The 21,659-nt window shown below is 50.3% G+C and overlaps 1 protein-coding gene across 1 annotated transcript; it reads right to left on the bottom strand.

Annotated features, from left to right (window-relative positions):
• Positions 1 to 7: 7 nt before the first annotated feature.
• Positions 8 to 21,098, bottom strand: CD81 (CD81 molecule). The gene is made up of 8 exons (XM_019474488.1): positions 21,053 to 21,098; positions 20,747 to 20,905; positions 8,364 to 8,461; positions 5,311 to 5,385; positions 2,405 to 2,512; positions 1,375 to 1,476; positions 977 to 1,066; positions 8 to 263 (listed from the first exon to the last, which is right to left on the bottom strand). Exons 1-8 carry the CDS (start codon positions 21,096 to 21,098, stop codon positions 201 to 203), a joined length of 741 nt encoding a protein of 246 aa, XP_019330033.1. The 3' UTR covers positions 8 to 200.
• Between the last annotated feature and the right edge of the window lie 561 nt (positions 21,099 to 21,659).

The following is a 21,659-nucleotide window of genomic DNA, read 5'->3' as shown; positions in this document are numbered from 1 at the left end:
CCGGGAAGTTTTTTTTATTAAAAAAAAAAAAAGTACTTCAAAATAAAAATGATAAGTACTGTATGGTAATATTGGAAGTATTTATATACATAGTTGTCTTCGTCTTTTGTTGAAATGTCTCCTGGTCACTTGGTGGCACTTGGGGTCCCCTCTAGCGCCGTCCGCCCTGCTCCCCCCTTCCCCTCCCCAGCTCTCACGGCTCAGTAGATGGAGCTGTTCCTTATGCCACAGCACAGCACCATGCTCAGGATCATTTCGAAGATCTGTCGGGAGACACAGAGGCACCAGTGAGGTGCCGACCAGTAGGATGCAGGAGCTCCCCCCCGTCCCAAGGTCCCCCACTCCACATAAACACTCTCATGCCAGAGATAAGGGCAGAGATGCTGTCTTCACCGCTGTTTTCATTAGGAGTTGGCCAATTCAAGATAAGATGATGTTCTCCCCTCTCTCGCTGGCAGCAGTGGTGGTATGTTGCAAGCCTCCCAGCTGCCAGCTACACAGCAAACGCTTCGAGATCCCTCCGGCATTACAGCCCAGCCTTTGCGCAGGCGCTGGGTTACCAGCCCACGCCACCCACCGCTCACTGGAGAGCAAATGCACTGTGGCAAAGAAAGCAAATCCCTTCCCACTGCAGACCCCAGTGACAAAACACGGCGGCCTGAGAAACGAGCAGTTTTGGAGGCAGCGAGGAGGCTCAACAGTGTTCTGCCCTTCTGGATAGGGTTTCAGGTGCTCCTGGCTTTACCGCGCTCGCTGGGCACCTGCCCTAACATTCCAACCCCCCAGAAGGATGACGAAGCCCTTGGTCTCGCCACATCCCAGAGCAGCTGGGGTACAGAGGGCTGGTGCTGCACGCTGAGCCGCAGAAGCATCTGGAGGAGAGGGATGGATCCAGCCCAGCTGGAACAGGACTGAGGGACCCCGAGGTGGCTTTTCCCCGTCCCACAACAGCAGGGCGCCGCGCAGTCATGCTTACCATGATCACAGCAACCACGATGGCAGCGATACCGATCAGGTACAGCTTCCCGGAGAACAGCTCGTCAATTTTTTTGTGGCAGTTTGAGGACTGAAGCAGAGAAGCACGCCGGTCAGAGAGCCTGCTTTCCCCTCGCCCACCCCTGGCACTCAGAAAGGCAGGTCTGCTATCCCTCAGTCCCGCTCGCGTTCCTGGGTCCTGGCTCTAGGACTTCCTACCAGACTTTACCCCTCCACGCCTGCCAGCCCCCTCAAGCAGTAACAGCAAAGGAAGAACCGATGATAACTTCCAACATCCCCAAATAAATGAAAACTCTACCCTTTATCTAATCCCCAAATTTCCCTGGCAGCTGAGTTTCCTCGCAGGAGCTGTGCTGAGCGAAGAGCAGCCATGCCTACCTCAAAAAGGTTTTTCAGGATGGCTTCCTTCTTTGGGCAGAGGTCGTCTCTCCACAGGGGAGTGATAGCTCCTACTGCGTTATCGGGACCACAGCAGTCCAGCTACATGGAGAAAGGAAAAAAAACCCCAACAAAAAAACAGCATTAGCAGACAACAAACACTCATGCAATGCTCTCCCCACCATTAAACATCCTTGAAGCCACCCAAAACCGAGGAGGCATCTTGGAGGGGGAAACAAGGGAGGGGAAATAACTCTCCAAATTCGATTTTTTTTTTTCTTTCCATGCAATGCAGCTGCTTCCTACAATAATCCCAGACAGGTCTGGGATTGCTATCCTGGAGGACAGTGAGCCCAGCTCTCTCCAGAGATTTTGTTTCCTGCTGAGCAGAGGAAGTATTGGGATTAGTTCCTCAGAGCAACATTTTTCCTTCATTGAATTTTACTTATATCAGGGGTGCTGAGGTAAATGAAAAGCAACTTAATTAGCTCAGGCCAGACTTCCCAGCACAGTGCGAAGGACAGAATTTTGAAGAGGGCGCAACTCTGTTTCTTGATATGTAAGAACAGCAAACTTGACAGGCTAAGACCTGCATGCAGCATCATCTGCTTTAGACCCTGCTTTTCCCACTCATTTTACTGACCCCCATTTTTAATTCTCTTTCCTCCCACATTCTCATTTCCTCTGGCTGCAAAAAACTCCTATGGAGAGGAGATTTCTTCATAGAGCTTGGAAAGCAGGCAGCAAAATCCCAGTGCTGAGAACACATTTGATCCAGTTTGTTCCTAAGCATCAAAAAATCCAGCACTGCCTTCATTCCCTGCCTGAGGACTTGTAGTTCAACTTATTGCCTCTGCCTTGGTGGGGAGGATCAGCGACAGTCGCTCCTCACCACTTACCCACTAACAAGCCACATGCAGAAGTTAACCGGGTGTAATTCGCAGCATGCAGGATCCTATCCATCAGTGGTTTCTTTGGCCAACTGCACGTAGCCTAAGCAGAGCGTGCAGCAAGACCGCCGACATCTTACCGTTTCATGAAAGGTCTTCACTACAGCCTTCCCGTTGTTCATATCTGATTCTGCCATGAGCGCTTGTTGAAATGCTTGATCGTAGAACTGCTTCACATCTTTGGCTATCTAGGAAAGACAGGGGAAAAAATCCCTTTCAGCCAGAGGAGAAGGAGGAAACCCACTCAGCAGATGTGCCTGAAGGGGACAGGTTCCCTCTAATGGCACTCACAGGTAGATAAGCAGTTTTTTAAATAGATTTGGACCCTGTTTATTTGCACAGGTGCATGAAAAAAGGCCTGTCTTTCATAGGGCTCAAGTCCCTCCAGCGGTAGTGTGTTAAGAGCAGCAAATATTAAGAACCTCATCCACCAGCCAGCAGGTTCCAGCCAACGCTATCCAAGTGCTCCATGAGCTCTCTCTAGCAGGCAAAGGCAGCCAAGGCCCGGAGGGCGAACCACAAGATCTGAGATAGCCTTCAGCCCGCATGGATTTGCTGTTAAGGCTCAGGAATGCAGAAATGGCTTGTTCTGAACCACCCGACACATGGAGACAAAGCAAGCAGGCAACACGTTTCCCACCGAGGCTGCAGAGGCAGGACACACTGGGGAAGTCAGGAGGAGGTGGGGTGCGCAAGCAAGGCCATCTGTAGGTATGGGCACCTCAGCTGACTCTCTGGCTCTGAGGGGATGGCAGGAATTTGGGCGAGACTGCACACTAAAGCCTAGTGAGGCAGCTCATTTGGTCAGGAAGCTTAGGTGCTTTTAGATGGATGTCAAACTCTGGCTGGGTCCCTACCTGGAGCCGAGCACCCCCATCCTGTAAATGGTTATATGAAAAGTCTCATCCGTACTCTAGCCCTGCCACCTGGGCTGGTAAACTGCAGCCACCCATGGGGGTCTGCTCCACAATGCAGAAAACCCCTCATTTTCAGGGAAACTGGCCTTGTGGCTTCTCCTCTAGCACCCTCCAATAATTTGGGAGAGACAGATGAAAGGAGGACAGGCAAGAGAAGCAAAAGAAAAAAATACGAGCAAGTATGAAAGGGAAAACGCTTTCCAGAACATCTGCTCTTGGCAGCGCAGGCTGGATTAGCACACAAAAAAAGAAACTGAAGCAAGAAGAAGCGTGATTTCAATCAATTATCCCAGCATTTCTCCGTCACTGCTCAAAAAAGTTTGCTTTGGAGGGCGATGTTCTCCGGTCAAACCATTTGATTCTGGTACATGGAAAAAAATAAAATAATAATCCTACTTCTTGCCTCCCCATCCTGTATCTAAAGCATCTCCAAGAAGGCAGGCTGAGGCATAGACTGCCTCCAGTTTCGTGGAAGAGCATCCTGTGCCCGTGTGATAGGAGATGACTGTCCCCCCAAGGGGCTGAAAACCCAGGTGGAATGGAGTCCCCACTGGGAGCAGCTCTCGGTGGCTGGGATCATTCAGCACCTCCTTCCCAGCCCATGTTGCTCCTGAGATGTCCCCAACCGAGGCAGGGAGAAGCAAGCCACCTGCCTTGTGAGTGGGGACTTCCAAACAGCCCATTCATCATCAAGGCTGCAAAAGCAGCCGAGGCCAACAGACTGCCACTGTTCACTTTAAACTGCAAAATTAATTTTAGGGGCTGAGGTCATCGCTCTTGTATTGGCAAATCCTGAATTTCTCAGCTTTATGCTCTGATGGCCAAGCATCTTCTCCCCAGCATGGAAAGCAACAGCCATGGGGTCCCTTCTTACTCAGGCTTCACTTTTCTTGCTGTCGGTTCAGGCGTGCGTCTTGGACTCTTCAGGATTCACAAACTAACATCTGCAGGAGGCACAGCCCCTCTGCAAAGGTTAATTAGCTTGCCAAAGTTGCTAGGAAACAGCACCCTGCCTGCATAATAATATGTTTAGCCACGGAAGAGTTTATTCTGGTGAAGTCATGCTCTCTCTGGTGAATGACTACAAGGGTGTTCCCATTCACAGACAAGCTGGTCATATGTGGCCTACATGCATGTGAAAGCTGAGCAAGCCACCACCTACTTACACAGCTGGCTTACGTCTCTTAGTAAAGTAAACACATTTCCTAGTCTGCCAGAGAGTCTAACCTTGGCTTTGAGCACAAGCAGTCCCCTTCTCTCCTCCAAACCCTCAACGGCTGAGCGATCAACACCCAGCCCGCTGCTTGCTGCAGCATGGCCATGTTTCCCATACACTGATAGTATTGCTCTTCAAGACCAAACTCTGCATGTGTGCAAGCACATGTGACCGTAGTGAAGGGAAGGTGAGCAGAAAGGGAAGGTGAAAAGCTGCAATTTTCAGTCCTATCCATTAGCTAACCCCCTCCAGCCAGAGGACTTCATCCAAGCAGTCCCTAGCAGGGGCCTAGGACAGACACAACTTCTACCCCTTCTACCCCTCACGCGTGCACCGCGTATTCATCAGCAGCAAGCTCAGTCCTGGCAGACGAACAGCCCAAAGTGGGTTATATGATACCGGCAAAGAGCAGGAAGCATCAAGCAATCCCATTAATGCAGACGCAGGCTCTCCCCGTATGGTATTCCTTCCCTTCGGGGTCACGCGGCTGGGTTCACTCTTTGGCACCTAGGACATGCAGATGGCTTTCCTTCATGACTTCACACATGAATCAACTCACACTGTGACTGACAGTGTGGCAGCAAGGAGGAGACCCAAGCAAGACGGGGCTATTTTTATTCCAGGCATTGCACTATATGCCATAAGGGGTAGCTGCTACCATCAAGTGCTCACATTTAAAGTTCATCAGCCCAGCCAAGAGGAGTCAGGTGACCTGCCCAGGTCACACAGCTAATCCAAGCCCCCATGACTCAGTCTGGGAGCAGCTTGTGAGCAAAACAGCTCGTGCCAGGATCTGCTGTGGTTCTGCCCCAGCCTCCCAGTCCCACAAATGCAGGTTTCGGAGTCATCTTACTTGGTCTTTGTTGACAAATCCCCAAATTCCAGCCGCAACTTCGCAGGCAAACAGGATCACCAGGCAAGTGAAGAACTGCAGACAAATCAAGAGACGGACACTTAACATATTTGGCTACAGGCAAAAGCAGCAATTAGGTGGGTAGAAGTGTGGAACAGCAGTTCTACTGATGGAGATCAGAGCAAGGTGTTGCCCGACTTCAAACCATTTTATCTCTCATACACACGCTTAGCCCAAACACATTTTCCTATAACTCATCGGAAGCCACCCCATGTCCAGACGTCCCACTGGGATGGCTGAGCGGGGATTAGCAGGGCCCTTCCCACACAGGGACTGGCAGGGATGAGGATGCCCTGTGCACCACAAGACACATTGCTCCTCTTCATGCACCTGCAGGACCATCCAGACAAGCTTCTTGCTCTGCCACAGATGCTCTGAGGATGGGAATTGCCAGTGCAGGGTTAAAAGCACATTTCAGCTGCTGAGGAGCTGCAGGGCATCAGGGTGTGATTTATGGCCAATTCTCTTGGCATCCACAGCCCTGCAAGGCTTCTGCAGTTTTTTGCATAAATACTAACACTGATGATCTTCCACAGTCCCACCCCGTTCGTGCAATTCCAGCACCCCTCCTTGCCATCCCCCCAAAGCCTCTCTCCATCCTTTTGTTCAGATCCTGGGAACACGTTGTGACAGTCAGTCTGTTAGACTGGGAATGGGAAGCTGTAAAGCTCATACATCAGAGTCAAGTGGGAAGGCGCAGACAGGCATGCTCCACACACAGCCAACATTACCTCTGTGACAACATCACCCTCAGTGACTTCTTCCTGAGAAAAGCCCCAACTGGGAGAGTTGCCATGGAAGTAAAGAAGCAAAAGAGGTGAATGCAGTCAGGGGAAGACACAAAATCACGGTACGAGGCGGGACAACAGCTCCTGGATTCTGGGCAGTCTCTGTTCCAGACACATTCAGGACATTTTCTTCAACAACAGAGGAAACGGGAGTTTCCAGAATGATGCTATGACCTGGCTCTCATGTGCAAGAGCAAAGGGTTATCAGCAAAATGGAAACAGGACTACTCACCTGACAGCAGGAAAGGACTTCCAACATCCTTGTCCAGTCCCAGAACAATGAACTGCTATTTAAATACCTATCTATCCCTGGTTCTCCAGGAACATCTTTAGGGGACTGGGTCCCACATCCTCCCCAAGGAATCACATCACCCTAAATCATGGGTGCAAGGCCACTGTAATTCTCTGGTTAAGGACTAGGGTTCACTCTTGCAGTGGTTACCCTCCAGTGAAGGATGGCTCATTTATCCCAGATTTGGAGGTACAACGTCCTGCAGACTCAGTTCTGCTGGCTGGCTGCAGAACATCAGAGATGCAGCTTGACGCTATGGAAACATGGCGGTGTTCCTGGCCTGGTGTTTGGATGTGCCCCTGCCCCTTCCCAGGGAGCAGCCCCGCTCCATGCCAAGCGGCTCCGTCCTGCCTTCCTTGGGTCTCACCACTTGGCCTCCATGCTGCCTTCAGCACAGGATTTTGATAGCGTGGAGGTTCCTGGTACTTTCCCGTTTTGCAATAAGCCTATAGTCACTCAATCAGCTGGCTGCAGGAGAGCGGAGAGCGGCTGCTTCCCTGCAACACCCTAAGGACACTGCCTGGAAATGTCCTTGGAGCACGGTGGGAGCTTTGGCCAGTGGAAGGCATCATTACAAGGTGTCTCCAGCCTTCTCTTGACAAGCCAAGGTGTGAGCAAACATGGGCAGCGCACAGCAGCTAGAGCTGCTAATTTCAGCCAAAGCAGCTGGTTTCCCTGTCAGGCCTCAGGTACGTTGTACCATCTGCCCTTCTAATCCTCTTTCCAACTTCAAAAGGGAGTGAGGGGTAATTCAGGTTCTGTAATCGCTTACATTAACAAAAAAAGATAATCCAAAGCTGCCAGACCTCCCTACAACAACCCCTGTCGGATTTGTGCACTGGCTCCTCCTATTCTCAGCAGCAGTGATAATGCCTGCAAACTCCTACAGCAGCTCTCATCCACCGACATTCAGAAGTGCTTTATAAAAGCTGGTGAGAAGCACCCCCTTCTTACTGGGAAACAGAAGCAACTAGAGGAGAAGCCATCTGCAAGAGCGAGGGAAAGCAGCTCCATTTCCCTCTGTCCCAGTTGAATCCACACCCATGGGTCACTACACCACCACGAAGAATCTTCCAGCCCAACGAAGCCAAGTGCTAGAAAGTCCTTCCAATTTTTTTTTTTTTATGTTTTACCCCTCCAATTTTTTTTTTTTTTTTGCACTGACTTTAAAGCTGAACCACATGTGAGAACTTGCTTTAAATAAATGGGTCTCCCTCACTCCCAAGACAAAGGCTTTTGGTGTGGCTACAGTTTATACAATTAAGCTCATCCCGTGCCAGGAATCCCGAGCTGCTGCCTCACATCAAGGACGCCTGTAGCACTTCAGTAATGGATTTTCCAGGATGCACCTAGACGTCCTCACTAAGATATTGTGGGAAATCTTTGCTGTTTCCTTGTCCAAACAGATAAAAATAGTAGACGATTCCTTAAAAGAACCAGAATCACCACAGGCAGCCTTGAAACGGAGTGAAGGGGGAAGCTGCAGGGGACATCAGGTAAGAAAGAGAATTTAGTGGGTGCTTGGTAAGACAGCCAGACCATAGCGGGGAAAAAAGCATGGGGGGGTGTTTCACATAGAGAAAATGAATCTCCAAGAAGCCTGCTGTTCGCACCTCTTCTGCTATGCTGCTGGCTTCAGCCTCTGTCCTGCAGCCAGGCACAAGCAGGAGCTTGCAGCATGCCTGCCAGCTCAGCTGGAGCTCCAGCATGCCCAACAGGGATGCCCTTGGCCAAACACCGCTGCCTTGCTCCTTGCAGGGGTCAGCTAGTTCCCACCTATGTGCTCACGCATCCTCCCAGCCCCGTTTGTTGCAAAAGTTGCCAGCAAGGGAGGCACGGCTGTGTGCCGCCCGGCAGGGCCGTGGCAGGGCCATCACGGTGCCAAGTGGCATCCAAAACTTTACACCTCTTACCGTTCCCAAAAGGCACTGAGACTCCTGAATAGCACCGTAGCATCCCAGGAACCCCACAAACATCATGACGGCTCCGACCGCAATCAGGATGTAGATTCCTGCAAGGAAGAGCAAGAGGCAAACACATTACTGCAGAGCTTTGTATGGCAGCACCCTAGCGCCTGGCCAGACATGCTGGCTCCCCGGGGCCGCTAATTAGGGGTGTGCAGAATTAAGGCCTAGGAGATATGAGTAGGGGTGGCGGCAGACATAATAGAACAATACAACATACACGAGTCAGATCTCAAAGTGTTTGAAGCTGCTAACACCAAAACTTAAAAACCCCATCACCCCCAAAATCAGAGGAAACGCAGAGAGCTCGAGCAGTAATAGGCAGAAGATGTAGCAGGCAAGACAAAGGCTTTTCAGCATCCTCAAAGCTGCAGTATGGGAGTTCCCATGGCATACATACTGTTTTAAATAATTAAGCAGAAGAGATGAACATTATTAGTTAACATATCTTTAAAAATAAAGAGTAAGACATATGGTTTATTTATATTAAACATCACACAAATATTTATCCAGCTAACATTTTAAAGACAGATGAGCCACAAAACTAAGGGAAAAGCACTGATTAAGCATCTAATTTAATATAATCTGGCTTTTGTTTGTTATAGATTCTTCTACAGAGAGGAAGACATTTTTTACTTCAACTTACTAAATTTGCACAGTCAACTTACTCCATAACTAGTTCAAAGCTTGGAAAATAGGCATTGGGGGTTTATTCATTCAGGAAACAAGAGCTTAGCTCAAGGGTCAGGTCTGCTGCCACTAGTAATCACCATGGTCTCACCAACCATGAGAGTGGTGAGACCATGGTGATTACTCAGCCAAACGCTACCAGCTCAGTTAAATTTGTTTCCTTTTCCAAAAACCCAGCTTTCTCCTGATGTATCCTGTATATTTAGTGCATTTTTGGTTAACTAATATTCTCAAGTATTGTGGTTCTACTACTTTGTAAGTGAATCCTACTTTCGATCCAAAAACAATTTGACACATGTAAAAAAATAATCAAAGAAATAATTACAAATGAGGCAAGACTGCAGTCACCATTTTTAACTGACAGTGAGGAAAAAAAAATCAGGATGAGAATAAACGTACAAGGGGCATCCCAGGGGTTAACAGCAATACAGTGCATCTTGCTAGTGCCTGGGGGACACATCCCTTCAATTAAATGTTTTCTTTTGCTACGAGTCAAAATGTTTTTATAGTTATTAATCAGTCTGTCAACTCCCCTTTAGGAACAGCACTAAAGTATAAACAGAGCTCACGATTAAAACTGCTTGTACATGCCCATTGTGTTTAAGGTTTTTCTTATCTTTGTAGCTTTTAAACAACTTCTGATAATTAAAGTGCAAAGTCTAAAGGGCATGCGCTGAGAGCAGAGTTAAGCCAAGTTAAACCCTTCTCTAAAAAAACAGATACGTAATAACGGTCTCGACTTGTTTAAAATCCCCTTACGGACATGTCAAACTTGGGAAAGGGTCAACTTTGGCTCCTGCTTCTTCCCTCTTTAAAACAGAAGTCACCAGCACCCAAACAACATAAGCGCCAACGCAAGGGCCAGCTTGGTGAGAGGCGGCAACGGAAACACCACCCCAGCAGCCCCGGTGTTGGGACCCTCCGGACGGTGTTTCTCACCGGCACCATGCTCGCACAATGCCTCCCGCTATATTTAGGCACTGCAGGAGGGAGGAAGCCAGCTGCAGGGGAAGCGCCAGCACAATGGAGCGCGCTGACCCCGCAGGAAGCCCCTCTTCACAAAACCTGATGGGCTCTGTGGCCAGTGACACCAACATCCTCGTGGCAATGCTGCCAGCAGAAGGAGGAAAAAAGCACGAGTTGCACCTCCTGATGCAGATCGAAGGGGCTTCAGCAGCACCCCGTAGCCACAAAAACCCAACAGGCAATTGGGTTGCTGAAGCTCCCTAAGAGGGGATGGGACACCTCCTTGCTTGAAGGTGCGAAGAGAGGGGAAAAACAAAGCAAAAGAAACCCCCCAGTAGAGTTTCTTGGAAAGGAAAGGCCAGCAGTTAAAGTTTTGCAGGCCTTCCTGAAGCAGAATTAGGTGATTTTATCCCAACGGTTGGCGATGACGTGGGGTGGAGGGACCGGCGGTGGCAGCCGGGCAGAGAGCCAGCATGGCGAGCAGCGCGCTGGGATGTGTGTGGGGAAGCGGGGCCCCAAAGGGGATAGAGGTGATGGGAAGGCATGAATGCATCCTGCAAAATGAAGGCTGTCTGCTGGACGCCTGCCAAGCTCCAGAGAGACTGATGGAGATTTTTGGGCTACATAACTGCTGTTTCAAGAAGAACAATGTATCAGTAGTGTTCTCTCAAATAAAGATCTGCTTATTGTCACCAGAATCTGCAAATGCCCAAGAACCAGCCCTCACTACTCCCGCTTGTACCAGTGATGCTGCTGGTTTAGGTTTTCAACCCAAACTGCATCAGGTTTTTCCATCTTACAGTCTTGGGTGGCTCCACTGGAGAGTCTTCATCACAAGTCCCTCTGAGAAAATCAACTTTGCTCATCCCCGAGTGCAGCAGCTTCTGACCTCACATTAGGTCAGCAGAGAGAAGACAGAGCTGGGCTGGGGGCAAGTCATTTCAACGTCTGAGAAGTCACCATTCATGCTAACCACCCCAGTAGATGGGTAACAGGCAGATGCAGCACATCTGGAGACCAAGCAGCATGGTGCTGCAGGGACCCCAACGACCAGGTCACTCCCACGGATGGACAGAAGATTTTATTCTCAAATTCTTTCAAATAAACACTGAAGGAAACTTCAGGCTGAACAAACATAGCCAGGAGATCACAGAATCATAGAGCAGCCCAGGTTGGAAGGCACCTCAAAAGATCATCTGGTCTAACCTTTTGTGAGAAAGGGAGCCCAGGTGAGACTATCTAGCACCCTGTCCAATTATATCTTGAAAGCCTCCAGTGATGGGGAGTCTACCATAGCCCTGGGGAGCTTGTTCCAGTGAATAATTGTTCTCACTGTAAAAAACGTCTTTCTTATATTGAGATCATCAGGAAAACATAGGAGCCACTGGCGGCTAGGAAAGTTTTGCTCTGAAAACCAGGAGATAACAAGCCCAGCGAGAACCTCAACTGATGGAGGAGACTAAGAGGAAACAGAGACATTTGCCATTTTATAGAAGTCTTCCAGAGGCCTCTGTACTTGCTTCTTGCTGGGATTTGTGCAGCTTCAAAAAAAGCAAAACCAAACCCGACCTGCTGAACTCCCACCCCAGACAGGCTGTGCAGACCTTGGACAGACAAGGAGGTCCCAGCTTCCCGCTTCTCTCCGCTCAGGCTTTGCCAACTCCTCGCCAGAGCCAGCGCTGCTGTCAAGCAAGCAAACAGCAAGAAGTAAAGGAGGGAAGGGAAGAAGACATGCACCACGTGTGGTTTCCTGACCAGAGCTCAGTGGATGTGACCGGTGGGGTGGGAGCCGCAGGAACATGCAGCCAGGCAGGGGAGACAGCGGCGATGACTGGCCTGAACTCTGAAAACCACAAAAAACCCTGGAAGGCTTTTGGGATAAAGGCCAGCTTCATTCCCAGGCACAAACAAGTGAGTGGCTGTTACGGAATGGCCTTTTGTTACTGAGGGCCAGAGCACTACAGCCTCCTGGGAGGCAATGGAGTGGGACTCTGCTCCGGAGTTTATTTAAAAACAAGCACAAAATATTTAATGCAACAATAGTGTCTTGTACGATGAATGCTAGCGGTGTTTCTCCATGGAAATGCCACGCTGAAGGCTGCAAAAGCAAACGAAGGCAACCAAAACGCCCAACCACACGCTTTGGATGGTGTTTGTTTTCCCACACCCATCCTTCCCCTCAAGGGACAGGGCCGGTGGGGGGTCTCTGCCTCCAGACTGGGTGCCAGGCAGCTGGGGGGCTATTTCACGGCAATCACAGCCCAGATGGGAATGACCAAGCCCTTTTCCCAGAAAACAGCCTGACACATCTTAGCTTTCATTCCTGGCAGACAGCGAGGATGACAGCCAGCACGGTTTTGGACTCCGTGTCTGTGAGCAAGGCACCTGTCATCCCCATCCTGAATGGCACATTATCCACCTTAAAGCCAGAGGAGACTTCCCCCCAGCCCAAGCCTCCTCACTATTTAAGCATCAGAGGTGGGATTAACTCCTGCTAGCCTGTCCTGGGTATGAAACTTCACCAAAGCAGCATCCGCTCCTTCAGGGCTCCACCCAAAGTGGCACAATTCTGCATGAGCAAGGCTCCATCTGCCTTTCGCATGCCACTTCCCAGCTCATTTGTATTGCAGCTTTCTCAGCGGTTTTAAAACAAGAAATGCTGTTTGCCATAAACAAAAAATAAAATCAGAGAGGTATAAAATGCAAACCGCAGTGCCTACAGTCATGCTGCTCCATCCAACGGCAGCAGGAGATAACCCTGGAAATAGCCAGAGCTGCAGCAACAGGTACAGCGAGCAAATAATTTCTAGGTGTTCATGGTACCAACTTGCCTCCACATCCTTGAGCAACATTACAGTGTGATTTCTAACCCTACGTCACAGTTCTCAGATAAGGCAGCAGTAAGCATGATTGCTAAAGCTGCCACATGTAACCACCTGCCTGCAAAAGCAAGCCGTGAGCTGCAGGACCTGTGTCTTGGAGTTGGGGAAGTCACAGGAGGACTCGCAGGGACAGGTGCTGTCAATATTGCCTGGAGTCCTCTATCTTCCTTTTGAGATGGAGCCTTAAAACAGAAAGCTTTAGGGAAGAAGGCCAACCAGTCTTAGTTTCACCTTCTCGTTACAGAGAGATTCAGGGTCCTGTCTGAATTCAAAGAGGGAGCACAGCAGCCATGATAGGATCTCTTCACTCAAGAGCATCAGGATGTAATGCATCAGAAAAAGCAGCAGCAATGGACCAAACATCATTCCCCCTTCCCTGATACAACCAGGGCGCATGCTGCTTTGGGCTGCGGGGACCTCCTAAAGCTTTAGCCACATGGAAATCCCCTGAACATCAGACCCAGGGGACCAGATAGTCATTGAGCAACTTCTCTCTGGATGGTGCTAGGTGGGAAAGAAAAAAAAGCAGCCAAGAGGCCAGCTTAGCTCTCAACTCACGCAGATGATACCTCCATGGAGGGCCCTTTGCCTCCAGGCCAGGTAGGAAGCGGGATGCTCAGTTCTGGGAGCAGGGAAGGGAGAGAAAAAGGAAGTACTCAATGTCAGTACTTGCTCTGGCATTAAAGCAGCACAGCTGGTGCCTGCAGGGTTGTAAAACCCATGTCCTGTCCCTGCTGAGAAGTAAAAAAACAAGTAGAAAAGAGACTTAAAAAAAAGGAAATAATGGAAAAACAAATAAAAGGAAGAACAAGCACAGCAGAGTCCCTCTAAAACAAGCAGGGAGCGGGCCAGCCCCGGCCAGCCCCCCTCCTGTGCCCCAACATCCCCATCGGAGATGCTGTGGAGCTCCAGGCATGGGCATTCCCAGGCAGCATCCTACCTCTCCCCCCATTTTGCTCCTCTCCTGGCAGCTTTAACTCGTTAAGCTAATGGAAGCCAGTCTCTTCCCCCAGGTCACCATGGCAATGTTTCCAAAAGACAAAAAAGAAAAAAACCACCCCCCAACAACCCCAGCACCACACCATGCTTCCCAGGAAGCCTGGGCGACTCTCCAAGCCATGCCTGCCCTCCCCGCGGGATGCGCTTTAAAAAGGGGCTGAGAGCAGAGGGAAGAGAGATTTTCATGTTTACTCTCCCGACAGACAGGCTCCCGGGGGGAGACTCTGCACATCCAAGAGTTTTGCAAGCCTCCGAGGGAGGGAGGACGGGCTGCAGTGCCTCCGTGGCTCCTGGCCTGGAGATGCTGAACATCAGGAGGCTCGCCACCACCCCTGTTGCAAGGAAGGGTGGGACCATGAGATGGTGGTGTGAGGGAGACTCCTTCCTACGCCACACCACGAAGTCTGGAAGAACATCCTCTCTGTACCAAGAAGTCCTGACCACGATGTGCTTCCTTGTGACTTGGGGACAAGATACAGGCAGGGAGCGGAAAGTCCCTCCAGGATGGGGGTGGGAGTGGGGAAGGGGTGGCTGTACCAGCCAGCCAGTGAGGGAGGGTCTACTGGACATTTTTGTCCAGCTGCCCGGTGGAATTGGCCCAGTAGAGCCAACAGTGCTTTCTTGGAAGCGGAGCGAGAGAGAGGAGGTGGAAAAAGAGAGGGTTTGCTGGAAGACCACAACTGGGAAGCCCCTCTGTTCCCCTCCACCCCCTTTCCCAAGAAAAACATTGCTGCTCTGCAGCCGCTAATGACTTCCAGATAGAGCAACAGCGTCACAAAGCATGAAGAGCTCTCCTGGGGCCGCGTGGCTCACACCGGGAGATGAAAGGCTGTACACGCTGCCCTTATCTGCCAGAACAAGGCAAGAAGGAAGCAAAGGACACACCCCTGTCAGAAAAGCAAAGGGGAGGTGGAGAAAACCCCAAACAACGTCCTTGTGTGTGTGTGCACCCATGCCCAAACAGACTCTACACAGAGATGCCACAGTCAGATTTCTTCTTGTCTGCCTACCCGGAAATGCTGGAAGAAGGCTGCTTTAGTTTCATAACGTCAGCATGCCCGTGAGAGCTGGGAGGAGGTCTACTGCACGTCTCCAGGACTGGGATGGACAATGGTGACGCAGCGCAGGAGACCCAGGCTGGACATGCCAGCTCATCCTCTGTCGCCCCAGCCTACAACACTTCTGGACATCTCTACGTGCCCTGGGGTCTCACCCACTGTCAGAGCCCAAATCCCGCTGGAGGATTTCTTGTGGACTTTGCATGTCTAAACACGTGGCAGGTTTTCAAAGGAAAACTGTCAAAGCTACAGGTTTAAACAGCTCTAAAGAGCAAGAAGCCACCTTTGGCACAGGTCCCCGGTGGCAGAGCCAATGGGAGGGGACAAAGGAGGAGGACAACTACATTATTTGTAGTCGGATAGATCCGAACCCAAAATAACCCGATGGCACCAATTTATGGCCTTAAGTCATAATCAATTTTAGTCTGCAGAGTAAATGAGTCTCAGGAGCTGGTCACAATGAAGGCAGACTGAATTACAATTAAATACAAGTTGCTTTTTTAATAGAAATTGAATTCTATGATAAGAATATAAAAAGGATTGTTTGTATTGTCAACTATACGGTGTAAGCCAGATACTTAGAGAGAAGTACTGACAAAGTGTTTTGCCTCAAAACTACTATTTTAAAAAGAATTCCGCTATTATTGGAGGAGTTGAATTGAAAGTGATTAGAGGAAAATCTAGAACCAGTAAATCTCAGCCTTTTTTTTTTTCTTTAAGGGATTAAACAATTAAATTGCCCTTAACTGTAAATAAGTTTATTTCCAAGAGAGAAAAATGCATGTACTTCTATTTAAAAAAAAAAATCCACATATATATTAATTTTTAAATAATACATTTTGCTCACTGTAGTTCAAGGCCAAATGTAAACCTCGGTTTCCTCTCCCAAGCACGCAAGCCTGGCTACAGCTCGTGTCTCTACTGGTAAACCACTGACACACAGAGCCTTGAAGAAGTAGAGCACAAACGGGTGAGAGAAGAACCCGGTGCTGACCCAGCTGTGCGCATCCACAGGGATCTCTGCAGCGCTTCACGCCAAAACAGAAGCTGGTAAAAAACCCACTAGTGTTTATTACAGGACCTAGAGACCAGGACTCTTGGGCTCTTCTCTAGCCCTTTCCCAAGTTTAGCAAAAGATTTGCTGTTGAGTCTAACCCCACAATACACAGAAGCTGGCACCACCTTTGAAAGATGCCTAATATTTCTGGAGGGATGGGGACAAGGATGGGAGCATAAAGAGAAACCAAGAACTCCCCATTGCTCACAGCAGGTCCGCACTCACTCTAGCACTGCTGGCTTCCAGAACATTTGCACCACACAAGAGCTCAGTGCAACCCCCTCTGCAACAAAAACCACATCTCTCGAACCCTGGACATCACTGCTTTTTGTCCAAGGCAGTCCTGAAAAGGCTAATTAAGGAAAAAAGCTGCTGTTATGGATAGGAGGGGCAGCTCCTCCATGACTGCTTAGCCAACACAAGCCTGTTTGGATGATGCGCCGGGATGCTCTGCACTGCTGGCTACATCTGGGACCCACAGCAAGAGTGGCCGAAGCATCCTCACATACTGTCCGTAGGCATGCCCTGGGGAAGCTCAGGCAGGCGTCCCGCACTGCCGCTCGGCAGTCCCTCCTCTCTGCGAGGGTCAGACCCCCCTGAGGCCAGCAAAGCCTCACGACAGTACTTCCAAAAATCCTGAGGACACCCACGAAAGCTTGCCAGTGATAGACACTGCACTGACTTCAAGGACAAGTGTGCAGATGTGATTGCAGTTCAATTCGGATGCGTACTCGTTTGCGAGAAAGACTTCAAAGAATCCCTGTGCTTTCTGGCCCATTTCTTCCAGCCCAGTCTGCATGAAAAGCAGCCTGAACTCATTTCCAGGGCAGAAATTATTATCCTGGATTGTATTTGTACGGAGCAGGATGGTGAAGAGAGTCTGTGATTCACCTCACTAGAGAGCCTGCTCTCCCATTAGCCAGTCTTCCCTCCAGTGCTACCGCAGCACACTGCTTCGCAGGCATGATCATGACCTTAAAATTAGCCCGAAGCCGTTGCTGCCCCTAGCTGTCTCCCCCTTGCCTCCCCCAGGCTTCGCTGCCTGACCTGCTCGGGAGCCAGATCCACAATCATCAGCCTGATTGCTATGGGGGAAAAAAAAAAAACCCAAAATAAAAAAAACCTGTTGCCTTTCTATCGGGGCAGCGATACTGAGCAGGACGGTGGAAAAAGGGAGCGGCAGCAGCAGCCTTTGTGTCCAAGTTTAACCCACCATTGCATGCCTGTCTGAAACCTTACACCCCTCCCAAGGAGGGCCCGTGCCACCATGCTCCGGGGAGGAGACACTGGCCAGCAGAGGATTTACTAATAAAACATGAAAAAACTAAACAGAAGCAAAACCAACCCGCTCCTCACCCCCAAAGCTACACAGAAAACCGCACCCCAGCTCTGGATGCCTCTGCACTCTTCCTTGCTGCTGGCCCCACTCCCAGGGCTGAGCTAATTAGAGCTGCGGGTCATGTCGCCCTGTCACTTGCTGCGAGCAACTGGACACAGATTTCCTATTTTGGATCTGGCGGGCGAGAGCGAAGCCGAGACCATCCGGCTGCCGCGCTCCACTGCTTGCTGGGCAGCTTCAGGGAAAGCACAGGAAGGGCAAGCAGCGGGGATGAGCGCCTGGCGATGCTCCCAGCGCACAGGCAAGCCCAGCAAGGGGGGAAATGTGAAATCCAGATGAAACCGAGATGGGGCAAAAGCAGTAAGTCCAGTGTCACTTGCCTCTTCAAGATCCCCAGGGGCTCCTAAAACCAGTGACACTGCAGCACCAACTTACTGTGGAGAGATCAGACTGCTCCAGTTTGTACTGGTATCCGCAGGGATGGACCAGCTCAGCCTCTTCCCATGGGCTCTCATAACTCATTGAATCACTTTTTTTTTTTTTTTTTTTTAAATGGTACTTTATGCGTAGGGTCAATAAATATCTAAGAAGTGGTTAACCAGTTGTTAGCATCCAACTTATCAATGCCTCTAGCTATCTTGAAGCATGTTTTCTGACCTGCTGTCAACACCTTGCCCGGCCTCCAGACATGCAGAGCACTTCAGACACAGTGTTATGCAAGGGCAAGAGGCAAGAAGGATTTTAGTTTTTCAACTACAAAAAAGCAAACAAATGCATATTAGAACATAAGCCTAGCTCTGATGAAGAACAAGTATTTTCCTTCATAGTCACGAAAGCATGAAACTATGGTGCTCCAGCTATTTCCATCCCTGGTACTGCTTGGTCTTTACAGCGCTGAAGCGGTTAACTTGCCATTTGCTGGAGCATTGGGTCCACAGCCAAAATGGAAGTGCCAAAAGCCAAGACTGCAACAAGTGGTTAGGGGATCAGATGGTTTGCGAGCCGTGCTGAGGAAAAGCCCACGAACAAGAGCTCGTTTAATACCCTCCCAAGCCAGCTCACAAGACAACTCGTTGGATGCCGTGCCAAAGTGCCGGGGGGGTGGTACCACTTGCAGGAAATCCCAACCCCAGGAGCTCCCTCCTCGCGGGCTGGACGGGTGAGCAGGGGAACAGTTGCCTGTGCCTGCAGAGGCTGCAAGAGCAGCTGCCTGCGGCCATCCGGCTGCAGGGAAAGCTGAGAGCAAGGACAGCTTCTCTCGTCCTGCTCCCTTGCATGACCGGACCCTTTCTTTCCCAAGCAGCTCTCCCCTTCGCTGGCAGCAAACTCTGGCCTGGAGGAAGCCTGATCCGCGAACGAGAGCTGCAACCAAGAGACCTGAGCGTCAGCTCGCCGTGGTGAAAACCTGCCTTGTTTCTGAGGAGAGATCAAGCCCTGCAGCAGGCTGAAGGCAGATAAGCATCACACCTGGTACGCCAGTAGGTGCCCTGGTCCCCACATCCTCCTTCTCCCACTTCCCCATTGCTGTCAAATCCCACACACTGACCAGCTGTGTTAATTATTTTTCCTCTCCTGTAACACACAGACATCCTGGGAAAACAGCCTTTACAAAACAGCTTTAACTTTAGGGCAGGGGAAAGGACAGAGAGAGAAACCAGGAGACACCAAAGCGCTGCTTTCCCACTCCGCCTCCTCACCAAGTACAAACCCCACAGCGCAAGTTTTCCTCCTCTGACAGTTTTTATTGCTTCCCCCTGTCCTGCAGCGCCATGGCAAAGCCTGGCTGGCCTTTAAAAGCCTCCTGACAGATCCTGGGACCAGCACCCTGCGCCAGACACCAAAAAGTGGTTTGCAAGGGGGGGGGACAGGGAAACCAGCTCTGGAGGCCAACCGCAGAGAGATTCCCGCTCCCGAAGCAGGAACATTGTGTGCATGTGTATGTTGAGAATATGGCGGTAGCTGCGGGGAAGGGAAGGAAGGGGAGGGGGGGGGAGGGGGGGAAGGGGAAAAAAAAGGAAAAGCAAAAAGAAATCCCAGCCTTCAGACTCCAGAGGGCTGGCTGGGAGAGGCAGCAGCTGAAAGAAATGCTCTGCTGTTATTACTGCATGGAAATTACAGCTGCCAGAAGGAATCCAGGCCGACGCATTGCTGAATATAACTTTAAAAAGACAGCCAGCATCAAATCATGGGCTGTTCATGAGCGTCAGAAAGCCAGCGTGGTGGTAGGACCTGCGGTCCATTCCCCATCGCCTTCTAAATAGCAAAGGCCGAGGACAAAGACAAAAACAAAAAAGAGTGGAAGAATAACAGATGCCCAAGAGCCGGGAGGGGAGGACTCGGCCCCCGCGTTCCAGGTCCGCCAGGTTTTGGGAGAAATATGTTAACTAGGGAGACATCAGTTGTTGGCCCCCAGAAGGAAGGAGATGTTTGGGCTGGTTGCTGGAGACAGTTTAACTTCTTAAGAGTTCCCCTTTCTCTTTTTAAAATCGAAAATCTACAAAGTGGAAATGCTGTAAATACAGCTCTGAGTGTGAGGTAGGAGAGGGGAGACAGCAAGAGAGGAAAACCCACTGCTATTTACAGCAGGAGCATCTACTGTAACCAGGCACAGCCAGGGAGAGGTCTCAGGCATGCCGTTTCATGGGCAAGCAGGGAAAACCAAAGGAAAACCCTTTCCAGAAGGTAATTTCAGCTACAGGTGAGAACAGGACATTGGATCAGATGGGTCCGCAGCCCCAGCAGCTTGCACTCCAAGCCCCTGCCTGGCAGCCAGCCCCTCCTGCAAGCTGCTCCCCCTCGTCTGCGATGGATTGTTGGAGAATAGGGCAAAAATAGGGGTTTTCATATCCCAGCAAGCCAGCATGCTGTCAAATTAATAAAAATCATGCTAAGCTTAACCATAACACACAGAGGCTCCACCTGTCCCTCCTGGAGAACATGAGTCACAAGCTCGCCGAGCCACTCCATCAGCTACTTTTACATCCCTTTGGATAGGAAACGAGACACGATTCCAAGAAGTCCCCCCTCTTCCCAAACATGCTCCGGGGGAGACCGCAGAGGATAACGGCACTGGAGAAAACTTGTTATGCCACGACATGTCTTTTTGCACTTTTAGCTGCCTTGACCTTGGATTCTGCAGTTGGGCCACAGCCAACATTTAATGAACGCTTTGATTGGCATGGTAGGGGATATTTTGGGGAGTACGGGGGAAGCAGGACGTATTTTTAGTCCAACCTCTTTGCTGCTTACCCAGAGCTTCCCACCCTGCTTTTGGGCACACTGCGGTCCACCCTGGGGCACAACGCCCACGCAGCAATGCCAGCATCCCCAGACCTACTTACCGACATAGAAGGTGTTGGGGGCCTGCTTGTCCCCCAGCTGCAGGTAGAGAATATTCGTTGTCTGCGAGTCATGCCGGAGCCACAGGGCCACTCCCAGGATGATGCCTCCAGCCAGCTGGGGAGAAAGCAGAGGGAAGCAGGCGTTACCCACTGCTCCAGCTGCCCCGGACCCCGCGTGGCAGTTTTCAGGTGGGAGCAGAAGGCTTGCTTTTCATCTTTCCGCAAATTCTTATTTACTCCTTTCATGTACAAGAACATCCTTCCTAACCATCGTCCCACCCCTGCAACATGCTTTGTGCCCCATACCACATGAGCCACACAATCTTCCCTGCTTTATGAGAAGACCCCTCATTCTGCGGATGTGCAAAGCCCTTTCCAGTTCCTGCAGGTGATTTCTTTCCTAAGAGCTATTTTATTACTCTATTATGGAAGGCTCAGCCTTACCCAAGAAGCATGAGATGTGTGACTGAGGCTTTTAGGAGAGCTTTTCAAGAAGTTAGGATCAGCCCCAATTACTCCCTTTTCCCAACGGGCTGTTTTCACCCCATTTCATTTCTCTGTGATATACAAACAGGGGTTTGGGTTTTGTTTGATCTGCCGAGAACTGGGTAGGAAGGACAAGGAGACTGTGGCTCAAAAAGTGGGGGGACTGTCAGTTTTTCCCTCTGCCCCGAGTCTTGCGTGCACACTACTTCCTATCCAGGGTCAAGCTTCCAGCCTGAGCAGACCTAGTGGGACCGAGCTTTCTGCACCCCCAAAAGCTGCTCTGCCTCGGGCAAGACTTGTCCAACCAGCACGACACCAAAAGGCAGTAAAACTGCTAGTAATGCAGAGCAAGAGCAGAGACGTTGTGGCTTTGAACTGCCGCTGCATCCACTCACAGGGGATGCAAAATGCCTCCAACCCCCCCAAA

Source organism: Aptenodytes forsteri, unplaced genomic scaffold, assembly GCF_000699145.1.
Source record: "Aptenodytes forsteri isolate BGI_AS27 unplaced genomic scaffold, ASM69914v1 Scaffold8, whole genome shotgun sequence".
Lineage (NCBI taxonomy): Eukaryota > Metazoa > Chordata > Aves > Sphenisciformes > Spheniscidae > Aptenodytes > Aptenodytes forsteri.
The sequence above is the reverse complement of the archived record's forward strand: the minus strand, read 5'-3'. Positions and strand labels throughout refer to the sequence as shown.

Coding starts and splice junctions, on each gene's coding strand:
- CD81 (XM_019474488.1), bottom strand. CDS start 21,098: ATGAGGGGTCTTCTCATAAAGCAGGGAAGATTGTGTGGCTCATGTG. Junction 5,386..8,363: donor CTCAGTGCCTTTTGGGAACG/GTAAGAGGTGTA, acceptor ATTTGTCTGCAG/TTCTTCACTTGCCTGGTGAT. Junction 1,477..2,404: donor TGAAGACCTTTCATGAAACG/GTAAGATGTCGG, acceptor TTCTCCATGTAG/CTGGACTGCTGTGGTCCCGA.